Raw genomic sequence first — 11,411 nt, 5'->3', positions numbered from 1 at the left:
CCTTGATTTTATTAGATTTCTTTTCCCCAAAGCTAGTTCTGGACTATCCTACTCCTTTCGCATGCTTTTCCTTGTGATGGTAGATGACTTTGTTAAACTTTTTCCCAGAGTTATGTTGATGTGTCCAATCATAAAAATAAATGTTTCCATCTTCGTTGACCTATTTAATTAGAACAATTTCATGTGCCAATTCATACATCATCTCTCCCTAAAAACAGAGTATTGTGTTGTTAATAAGCATATAGTATGTAATGCATATATGCTGATGCTTATAACAGGCACAGAAAGATCTGGGAGAAACATTTCGCTACGTGTTAAGACCAGTTCTGGCACTCAATTTGCAGCAAAAAAGTACTAGTCCTTATCTAAGTCACACTAGCCTCTTTCCTGACACCCCACTACAACCATGACATCTCATGACAACTCAATAAATGTTAACGTGATGTTATTACTGTTGTGTCACACTAGACTCTCCTTTCTTTTGATTAGTTCTCATATGGACTCATTTTTACCCCAGTTTGCTGAAACTTTGCTATGAAAAATGGACTCAGACATCTAAAGTGCTGGTTGGAAAGGCACTGATTCAACTGGGCAAGACCTTGCTCAGCAATTATAAAGTTAGAATATGTTCCTGAAGTGCTTTCTCTTAATCCTTGGGGTTTTGGCCCTTCGGCTAGACACAGCTACAAAGGCAGATCAATTAGAGAAGTTAGACTCAGGGCCTGAATGCAGCGTGCTTTGCCATTTTGCCAGTTCTGTGGAAAGAGCTCTGCGGTGGGCTGGCTACCCAAAGGTGTGTGGGCTTTTGGTGAAATGAAGCAGGCAACAAGTATTTCTGAAGAAGGAACAAACATTCTGTCTCAAATTAGGAACTAAAAAAAGAATTTGTTTATTGAGGGCAAGAGGATGCAAGCAATACAAAAATCAAAAGCTTATCCGGCTTTAACTGACTTTTCTTTCTCTGCTTGTCGAACGGGACATTATTTGTACATTTTCTAAGGGTCTCGATCTGCTCAGGAAATCCTTATACAGGGGGAAGCTGTGGGGCAGATTCCTTAAGCGACCCTTTGGGAGAGCTCCTCTCAGGGTGGGAGGAATTGCTCAATGCTGCCTACTTTCTTCCCTTCTGCTTCATGTGTACTACAAAATAGTCATTGCATGCGATGGTGAGCCCGGCAATTAGCGAAAAGAAGCTCTGGAAGCCCACTTTGCCGTCTCGGCACTGGTCCAGGTCCTTCATTATCTTGTCCACGGCCAGAGGGTCTTTTTGATTCTGAAAAAAAGAACAAAGGCAAGAATTATCAGTCAATGGTTGCAATGAAGAGCTTCTCTGATTTGTACTTCTGACAACCATGTATATAATCTCCCAATTATTTAAACTCGTTTTAGGTCATAAGTGACCTTTGGAAGTCCCCTAAATGTACTTTTCTTCCTTGAGGGAGCATTTCACTAAATTCATATTTATTTTAAGTAGCAAAGAGGCTTCCAAGGCATTCCTTCATGTAACCAGGGACACTGGAAACATCCTATTAAGATTTTGTGCCAGAGACCCAGGCCTCCTCATTCTCAGCCCATTGGTCTTGCCACTTTGAACCCAGCATGGCTTTCTGACCTGCTTTGCGTCCAGTTCAACCGTTTCCACAATTCTCAGAATCACAAGGTTCTGCCAAAGAACCACCCTAAATTCCCCATTTTGTAGTTGAAGCTTTCATTCTCTTAACAAAATTTATTCCTGGTAGCATGGTCAAATCCCTTCAAAAGGAAATTCCTTATGAAAGATCTCATAAGATTATTTAGGGAGTAAATTACATCATCGTCCTATGGATTTTAAAGAGGTGCTAATGATGCCATGGGGTGTGTTGGGTTTGGAGAGGATGGACAGACGACTCTCATTTCTCCTCATTTCTTGGCACAGCCGAGGCCAAGCTAGTGTGGCTTCATGTTATATTAGCCATGTGACCTTGAGTAAGTCACACAGCTTGGTGGGCCTTGGTGTCAACTATGAACTGTTCACGTGACGGACTGTAGAATGTGTCTAAGATTGCTTCCACTCTTCATGAGTTGGTAAATCTGTGCCATCCTACCCTCTTCTCCGCTGGATGCTTTACACCAGATGGGCTTCGAAAGCAGCATGTGTAACGGAGTCATAAACCCCCATGACTCTCAGTGTCTGGTATGAATGTGTGGAACCGAGGCAGGCAGGCAAGACCCCCTTGCTTTTTCTTTCATCCTGCTTCCACGGTGATTGGCTTGATCACTCCTTTTCCTAGTGATGGTGGTTAGAAGTGGGAATGTGTGGCTTCTATAGGGTCCATGCCATCAACCAGAGAGGGAAATATGGCCCTTTAGAGGTGTTAAAGGGCTCATGTAAAGTATTTATGAATTCCATTGATTGTATGCATGAGTGAGGGAAATGAGAGTGTCTCAGGTGTGCTGGATGTTTACAAATTGCACTCAGAAATCCCTTAAGGTAAAGCAGCAGCATTTTCTACATGAAGACTGCAAATTCCTACCCTCGGCAATCAACTAAAACCTGCTCTATGCAGCTACGGCCGCTTTTGGTGGGCTTCGGTTAATTCTGGCCTCACCCCCAGCTTCCTGGCTGTGGTCAGAAGGAGTCAAATTTGGAAGACAGAAGGGGTCAACTTCAGAAACAAAACGCTCTGTCAATGCAGTGAGTATGGGTGTGCCTGGAATTACGCCTCCAGGCCTGGAATAAATTACACTGCTACGTTCAGTACTCCGTGCTACAGACACCGTTTATGTTTCTCAAGCCACAAAGCCTTTAGGGAGGAAGGGTCTATGTTTCATGTGATATTCATCATCCCAGCTTCCAACTTATGCAACAACACAATTAATGAGTATTTAGTATACCAAGACCACCTTTGTTCCTGTGCCGGGCAGGCTTACAATGAGCACATTTTGTCCTTGCCTGGAAGGATCACAGAAAGTGAAAGTGACTTGGAGATAACCATATCCAGCCCTCTCATTTTACAGAGGAGGGAACTGAGGCCCTAAAAGCTAAAGCAACCTGCAGAGTGTTAGTGAGGACAGAGCCAGAGCTTCTAACTCCTGGTCTGGGGCTATATCATAGGACCGTACAAAAGCAGAGCAGCGGTATATTCTAACTCATTCTGGGATAGCATTGTGGTGACTGCAGCTCTGAGAGACTAGTTAGGCTATTTATATCTGTTTACTTAACTGGTATTGGTGACATGTCAATCATAGTACTACAAACCCCATGTTTACTGAGTCAGGAGTTAGGAGCTTGACTGATGTGCTCTTACCAGGCAGATGACAAGAGACAAGACCCAGCGTTTTACCCTCCCTTCACCCTTCAGAGGCTAACGCTTATTCCATACCAAGCACAGTAATGATCCTTTCAAGAGACTCCAGCTGGGGTGGGAAAGAAGGGCTTGCATATCAATCTAATATTTTGTCAAGCAATGTTTCACCTCTGGTGAAACGCAACGACCATCTCTTGACGGCCTACAGGTAAAAGGACAACTGTGCCTTGTCACCTAATGTCCTGAGTGGTGTATCTGAGCTGATGGCAGAGTTCTCTTCTAGTCCTCACAGATCCCTCAGTCTGTCAACGGGGAGTCATAAACAAGCTGTGCTCCTGGTTCTCATAGCATTTTCAATGTGAAAAGCAGTTATTTCTGGAGGGACGCTTGGCTCTCATTCAGCAGATGCTTGACACCATCCCTTCAGATTAGAATTAGAAAAAATTTTTAAAAACCTTCATCTGAAAGGATCTAAGAAGGGAGATTCAAGTTGCTCAAAGTCGATGTGCCCAGGATGTGGCATCTCCGACACCAGGTTTACGGACTTGAGGGCAACCAGGCAGGCTGGTTGATGACTTTCTGGTGAAAGGCCTTCTTTCCTACAACTCTGGCTCAGGGGACACAGATGATCCAGATGGAATCTTCCTAACACACACCTCAAATTGTGGTTATTTGTGTGTAGTCTTATTTTATCTCCAAATTGTAAGCTGCTTGAGGGCAGGGGCTGTGTCCTCTTTACCTTCTGCTTCCCCTACGATATTTTACAAACAGTAGGCACTCAATAATCTTCAATAAATAAATGAATGAAAACACCTTTCTCACAGTGACCTCCACAGGGAAGGGATGGAAAAAGGCTGGGAAAGGAACCAAGGCCTAGAAGCACTGAATTTTAGGTCTGGCTCTTTCTGAGCCTTTCAACACTTACTTCCAAAAATCCGGGGAACTCCTTTTCCATGAGTACTCTCAGGTCTTCCTTTGTTAAGTAGCCTTTATCCCCAGCAAATTTGTGAAATGTGAACATCATTGTTTCCATGGCGTGTTCCATTTGAGATGGCATTTTGGTGAGGTTTGTTGAAACCTATTAAAGGATATAAAGAAACAGAGTTTACATTAATTTTTAACCCATGAGTATGGCCAGTCTTATGAGAAAAAATTGGAAGGAGTATGATTAGATCATCCATTTGATCCTTTCCAGCTCTAAAATTCAGTGAATCTAAGGACCAGTTCACCCCAGGTTTTGGGCCTCCTACTGATGGAAACAGGCACCTCAGGTACTGGTCCTCAGAATGAGGGCTTTGTCTAGTTGCCCACTAATTCTACATAAATCACCTAATGAACAATAGAAACTCCAATTATTTGGAAAAGCAAGATCAGTGTCCCACTTTTTAACTGACAAAGCTGAAAGAACAGATGTTTCATCATTTCTCTTGGTGCTGGTAAATGGGACTGACATATGGCTGCATACCAACAACTCACACAGTCAAGCCTGGTTAATATGGAAACTTCAACTCGCCAAGCTTAACTAGGTAACGTGGTTCAGTCTAATTCTAGGGTTTAGAAATCTGCTTAGAAATGAATTTTGTCTGCTGGAGTATGTATTCTTTATTAAAGTTCTTAATTTGTTATTGATTGCAACAAAGATATTTGCATCTTTGTTAGTAAAATGCAATTGCCCTACCCAAATAAAAGCCACTCAAAGCCCATTATCTAGTTCCTTGAGAAGGAAACAGTAACAGTATATCCTACGTCCTTTGGGGACCTGATAAATTTTTGGCAGTACTAGGCAGAAAGGCTACTCTCACAGTCTGGGGTGCGGTGGGAGAGCAAAGGCTTTCCTATGAAGAGTTTGAAAGAAAGGAGAGGAATCATGTCAGATTGTTATATTCAGGGATAATGATCTGAGGGCATATGTCTCATCAAGACCCAGTGCCTGGTACTCAATAGGAGCTCAATGGATTTTTGGCTTAATTGGAAGGTGTGCTTTGCCCAGAACAGGGTAGCTTTGGCTAACATCACCTAAAATCACTACTGGATAGGAAACAGGTGAACTTGAATGGAGACTGTAATATACCACTCCAAAAAAAACATTCACAAGAATAGGTTTTGAGCACAGGTCGAAGGAGAGGCTGGCATCTTCCCCTGCTAAAGACTGCCAACAGGAACCCGAGACATGCTTTCAGTCTGCTTCCTGCAGCTGACAGATGTGTGTTCAACACGGATCCTTAAAAGCTATCTTTCACAGAGGAGAAGGTGGAGTTGGTGAACATGAGGACTGAGCAATTACACTTAAGCATAGTAAATTCCACCCCTTAATCCTCAGAAAAGTACAGGAACCAGCATGCCAAAGAATGTGCTACTCTAGAGATGCTATAAACCAGAACCTGGCATGATTCATCTGGAAGGCAGTTCTCTTGGAGAGAGCAGCAAATTAATGCTTCAAGATCCACTGAGAGGAATTCCAGGGGAACCACGCCCTTTCCCCTCTCTTCCTACACAGCTGGCATCAGGCTTGTCCCCCGTCCCCCAGATGGTTTCAGATGGCAGTGGGCTTAGAGGGAGTCAGCATTGCCTGGATTGGTTCTGGAAGTCCCGCAACTTAAGAGAATTGAACTGAGTCAGTCGCCGAGGGGAGAAGGATGTGGACTCCCACCCCAGTTCTGAAATAACTCAGGAAAGGGCCACAGAGGTTTACAAACACCTGTGCCCAAGCTCAGAGTGGCGGAGCACTTCACCACCAATTCCCAAGATCCCAGAAACTGGAACTGGCTGTGGGACCACTAGTTCGCTTTCTTCACAGAGCAGAGCAGAAGGAAAGTGCACTGCAGAGCCAGAGAAGCAAGGAAGGGAATGCAGTGGGGTGAGGACCCCTAAAATAGGAAAATAGGCTCATTTAGGAAAGCCTAAGAAACACAAGTTGTAAGCCGAGGAAATCCTGCCACTCTTGAATATCTTCTTCAGGAGAGTGAGGCCAGTCTTCCCTGAGGGAGAGCTCAGGTCTCAGGCCACTCTGGTCCCACCCCCCCACGTCCAGCTTTCCTCTCTGAAGCCACATCCCTGCCCTACTGGATCCTCCTCTCCTCCCCCTTGCTGTTTTATTCAGCAAGTGGGTTGTGAATACAGCAGCCAGCTGACTCCCTATTTGTCTGGTAGACCTTTTGCAATAAGAATGCAGAACAGGGGTAGCCAGGAGATTTAAGTTGTGAAGGTGAAAACAGCGTTGCAAACCAGAGGAGATGTCTGCCATCTCATCAGCGACCAGGGCCCCAGAAGTCACTGACCAGGGCTATGAGCAAGTTATTCTGGTTTGAAGGAGGAGCTAGCGCGCTGGTTTTAAAGTAAGATGAAGGAAAAGGGGGAAAATGTGATTAAAGCAGTTCTCTTGGCTAGTGGCTGAATCACACAGCTCTCCTCCAGGTGCAGCGGTTGCCCCACTGAGTCAGCCCTGCCTGGCCCTCCTGTGTAGGGCGGGGCCTGCCCAGGCCGATGGCAGCGCTGACCGCTGGCTGCTAAAGCAACAGTTCAGGGACTTGAACCTCGAATTTCCATCCCCCCCGCCATCCGACTCGCTCCACTCTTGGCATCCACAGGTGGGAGAACCTTTGGAGGGTCTTGGGTGCGGGGCTGAGAGGCAGCAGGGTCCTCTCTGCATCTGAAACACTCGATCCATTTAATCGTTTACCTGTCTGTCTGTCTTAGACTAAAGCTTCTCTAGGTTAATAACTGAATTATTCTGTTTTACCCATGAACCACTGAATAAGTGTCTGCTAAAGGAGTGAATGAATGAATCAATCTCCTTGGCAGAAGCTGAGTGCAGGTGTGATTACCCAGGCACAAGGCTTCTGGGCTGAAAGCCTTGTGGCTCAGAGCTCAGCGGGAGGACGTGAGAGCTGGGAAGGGCCAGGAAAGGGGCTGCCCACCTGTGAATGGAACAGCGGAGTACAGAGGAAAGCACATTCCACAAGCAGAGGAAAAAGTATGTGTCCTGCTAAACAGGTCTGGTTAGACCCTGACATGACCTCTCTCTTTCTCTTCTCACTCGTTGTTTTCTCGTGTTTAGGTTCATCCCACTTTCTACTGCATGCTTCTCTAGCTCTGCTCTCTCACTAGGAGCTCCACAGAATGTAACTACCTCCTTGTTCACTCATCTTTCATTGAATCATTTTACTCTCATATCTGCAAATCCCCTATATATGTTTGCCTGGGCAATAGTCTTAAGAGTGGATGCTCAGAAGTCCATAGTTTTTCTCTGTGTAGTTTTCCCTACAGAAAAGAATTCCGGACTCCACAAATTGAGACACACTGGTGGGAATTCAATTTTCCATTTTTGGTTCTCCTACAGGGAGCAACTACTTTGCACGACCTCGTCACAGCGTTAGGCACAAGTGCGCGAAGTGCACACGCCCATGCACACACACATACTCCACAGTGCTTGCCTTTGGGGAGTTCACCAGCTAATGGAACACTGTTTAAAAATATGTCCTGAATTCTAGTTAATCTGTTTCTGTTTTTTTCCCCACTAGATGGTGGGCTCCTTGAGCAGGGTCCCAGTAGCTGGTGCACTGCCCTTATAGCGCCTGCTCAATGAATGGGTAACGATGAAATTGACAAGGATGTAAACTTGGATCCTCCTGGGAGCAGCAGGGAAGCAGGAGGCCTCCTTAGAGAAGCCCTGCTCCTGAGCAATCCCAAATGTTGCTCTGGACCCATGCCCAGATCCAGGCCGTAATTTCAAAAAGGACACTTCTAAAGAGCACGAGGTCTGATTTACTTTGCTCTTCTGTGTCTTGTCCATACCCTCGTTTTCTTACAGCCCACCCAGAAAATAATTGGCAGGGTGTCAGTAAAAACAAACATCTGTTATTTAAAATGTGTTTGAGGTTTCCTTCCTTTGCTTTGGGGATTTTAAGAAAAAAACATTTTTTCGGAGGGGAAAATTGAACCCAGAAGGCATTCCTGAATTTGATCCCTAAAGGGAATTCAGAGAAAATGAGTTGAAGCAGTGGGTCTGGATCCAGGTTGTCTCCCCCACCTTTCACCAAACATAAAATTTGCCCACTAAAAAAGTGGGCAGCAGAGGAAAAGTTACAGATACAATCCAATAGGAAAAAAACCTCGGAAGCCACCTCTATCCCAATGGAGTATATCCATTTTCCCTTGGAGTTGTCAGGCATCAGCCAGAATTGGCAAACAATAGCCACAGTGACAACTGCTGTTAAATCCATTGGTGGGCTGGGTGGTAGTTATTTAGTGAAAGGGCTAGGAAGTGCTCAAAATTGTTAAAAATAAGTAAATTCATTGTTTTTGCTTTTGATGTGAGATTCCTAAATTGTCGAGTCCCTAGGAAAATGAGAAGCTTAAGAAAGATCCCAAAACTTCAGTCCTGCTTTCCCAGCACTCTGAGTGCTAATTTATATATTATAACCCTGAAAGAATTCCATTGTTCCCTCAACTTTAACAGACTGGACTGTGACCAAGGCCATACCAAGTGGGCAGTGCTCTAAAAAAGTCACATTTTTCGAACTGTCAGTGGAAAGCAGACTCAGCTCCACTCAGTCCACTGGGTAGCTGCTTGAGGGGCTGGTCCGGGTCCCGATATGGGAGAAAAGGGCCTATCAGATGTTGTATGTAGGAAACGCCAGGGAAGAGCATCAACTAGAAATCAAGATGCTTTATGCCTAGCAGACCCTCAGGAAAATGTGAAGAACTCAAATAAGAAACTCCGTCTGGTGGATCAAGGACCACGATGAAGAAAGTAGCCTCTGGCTATCAAGGAAGGCATATACTATGGAGAAGAGATGATTAAACAGAAACTGGGTAAGAATCTGTGCGGGCAGAGCTGATGAAGAAATTTCAAATGAGTTATATGAACTCATTCCTGCCCCAATGCCCGGCATTATCTTTTGCAATTTGCTGAAACACGTTGGAGGCAAAGATCACTGACAGGGTGTTTCCATGAGCCTGGCCTCACCTGAAGTGCAGGATATAAAAATCCACTTGGGTGAAACTCAAGCTGCGAGGGGGGGATCTGCAGCAACACAAACCTCTTAACGGAAAAGCAACCTCGAAGTAAAGCTGAGGCATCCTGCCAGCAGGCGTACAGGCTGATAACCCAGCAGCGGTCTCACCATGGCCCTGCCCGTCTAACAGCTGCCCGCACCCACAGCTCAGTCCAGATACCTCTCCTTCAGCCTGCAGGCCAGTTCTGGTGTGACTCACTTCCTCTTGGAAAATGCCCTCTAAGATGGCAGGGTTCCCCTTTTCCTTTAGGGAGTATTCCAGCCGAACCATCTGCAGAGAGAATCTGGAACCATCAGGGCCACACCCACATGGTCTCACAGCTGAGTCACAGGCCTCCACGAGGAGAATCGGGGAGCCCTTTGTGGAACCCTTTGTGCTAACCACGCCCTGCAGAATACTCCCAGCTCCCCAAGGGTGGGAAGGGGGTGGGCTTAATGTATTCCAGAGTCTGGCCTAGGGCTCGTGGTGCTGGCTCACAGCGGCTCTGCTTTCCTCACCACCCCCACTCAACATGGCAGCATCCCGGTTTCAGTTGGGTGGAGCCCGGTTGAGGCTGGAGAGCGCAGTATTCAGGGCTGCAGGCAGCGCCATTCCTTTAGCCAAGCTCAAGTTGTGACCAGGTACCAACGGCACGTCTATCTCTGTCTCATTGCACTGGGCCAGTTTAATCTAGGCTGGAAGATCCTTCATCAAGCCTGCTCTTCCCTCTTTCTAGTTCCGCTAATTTAATTAAGACAGCAAGAAGGGAACCCTTTCAGTAGAGAAATCACAGAGTCCCCTTTCCCCCAATGCCCCCAAGCAAAATTGCTTTATAAAGAAAACAAATAGACCTCCCCCTCCTCGGCAGTAAGAACCTGCCTTTCTAGCAGACAAACAACAGGAAGCCCCACCTGGAGCATGTGGGCGAGGGACTAAGGAGTGTCCTTTAGGGAGGGAATCTGCCAGCTGCCAACCCGCCCAGCCCTCCCCGTGCTCGGCCGCCCAGCTAGGAGGCTAGGAACCTCTGGGCGGAGGTCAGCCTGCAGCCAGAGCCCACAAAGCAACATGCCGGCCAGGACAGGGGGCGAGAAGCGGGGCTTCGGATGACTCGGGAGACTAATCGAAAAGTAGGAAAGTGGGAGTAAACAAAATTAAACAGGGAGGCGAGAGCAGACCGCGGGGCACCCACCCCGAGGTCCTGCAGGAAAGGACAAGTATCCCCTCCTCCCGTCCGAAGGGTTCTGGGGAGGGGTCGCACCGGGCCAGCCACGGGCGCTGCTCGCCTCGCCTGGATGCGGCCCAGAGTGCGGAGCAGCGGATACCCTCGGCCGCTCTCCGCCCAGGACCCCCGGCACCCGGGACACGCCGCGAAGCCCGGCCCGGTGGGCCAGAGCAGCCGATGTGGGGTCCCCCAGGCGCCAGGTCGAGGCTGGAGACAGCCCGGGAGCGGCGGGCAGAACTCACCTTGGCCGGAGGCGCGGGGGGGGGACGCTCGGCGGCTGGGACGCGCGGCCAGTGAGCAGCGCGCGGCGGGCTGGGCGCCTTAGTACGTGGGGGTGGGGGAGGCGGGAGGAGCCTGGGCCGGTGTCGGGGCCTCGGCTCACCCCACCCCTTCTCCTCCTCCTCTTCCTGCCCCCACCCCCACCCCGGGCGCGGCGCGCACACCCTTCTCTCTGTGAGGCTGTGCAGAGGAGCCTTGCTCCTGGCCTGCACCCGCCCTAGTGAGAGCTTTACGGGACGTGCTGTAAACCTCTCTTCCTACTGGAATGCTCTCGAATAGTTCAGGACATCCCTCCGCACCCTCGGCCGTGCCCTTCCCCTCGGGTTTTAGAAAGCGAGTGAGTGTGGAAATCAAAGAATCCAGCCGTTCCGCGGGTGGGGCCCGCTGGCCCAGAACCAGATGTAAGCGGTTCTTCCTCCAGGTCTAGGAATTTCTATTTTCTAGATGACACTGCAGGGCGGAGCACGTGCAGGCCTAACGACCGCGAGGGCGTCAGACTGGGTTGTTCTCAGATGAGGCCCTAGGAGGTCGGTCCGGAGGGGCTCGCCGCCTGCGCCCCGGTTCCGTGGTCATCTGGAATCAGCTGAGGTCCTTGCCGCCGCCTGGCCCGCGGGGGTAGGGGAGGG

The 11,411-nt window shown here is 48.0% G+C and overlaps 1 protein-coding gene across 1 annotated transcript; it reads right to left on the bottom strand.

The window, feature by feature from the left end:
• Positions 1-865: 865 nt before the first annotated feature.
• Positions 866-10,901, bottom strand: S100A10 (S100 calcium binding protein A10). Its single transcript, XM_046683650.1, has 3 exons — positions 10,749-10,901; positions 4,213-4,365; positions 866-1,273 (listed from the first exon to the last, which is right to left on the bottom strand). The coding sequence occupies exons 2-3, from the start codon at positions 4,342-4,344 to the stop codon at positions 1,112-1,114; spliced, it is 294 nt and encodes a 97-aa protein (XP_046539606.1). The 5' UTR covers positions 4,345-4,365; positions 10,749-10,901; the 3' UTR covers positions 866-1,111.
• Positions 10,902-11,411: the final 510 nt, after the last annotated feature.

The sequence above is a fragment of the Equus quagga genome, chromosome 13 (assembly GCF_021613505.1).
Source record: "Equus quagga isolate Etosha38 chromosome 13, UCLA_HA_Equagga_1.0, whole genome shotgun sequence".
Classification (NCBI taxonomy): Eukaryota; Metazoa; Chordata; class Mammalia; order Perissodactyla; family Equidae; genus Equus; species Equus quagga.
Note: the sequence above shows the minus strand (reverse complement) of the source record. Positions and strands in the feature narration are given on the sequence as shown.

What these genes read in the sequence shown, in the direction of transcription:
- S100A10 (XM_046683650.1), bottom strand. Translation starts at nt 4,344, where the DNA reads ATGCCATCTCAAATGGAACACGCCATGGAAACAATGATGTTCACATTT. An exon ending in AGTTCCCCGGATTTTTGGAA is followed by an intron (nt 1,274 to 4,212) that starts GTAAGTGTTGAA and finishes TCTTTTTTTCAG; the next exon opens with AATCAAAAAGACCCTCTGGC.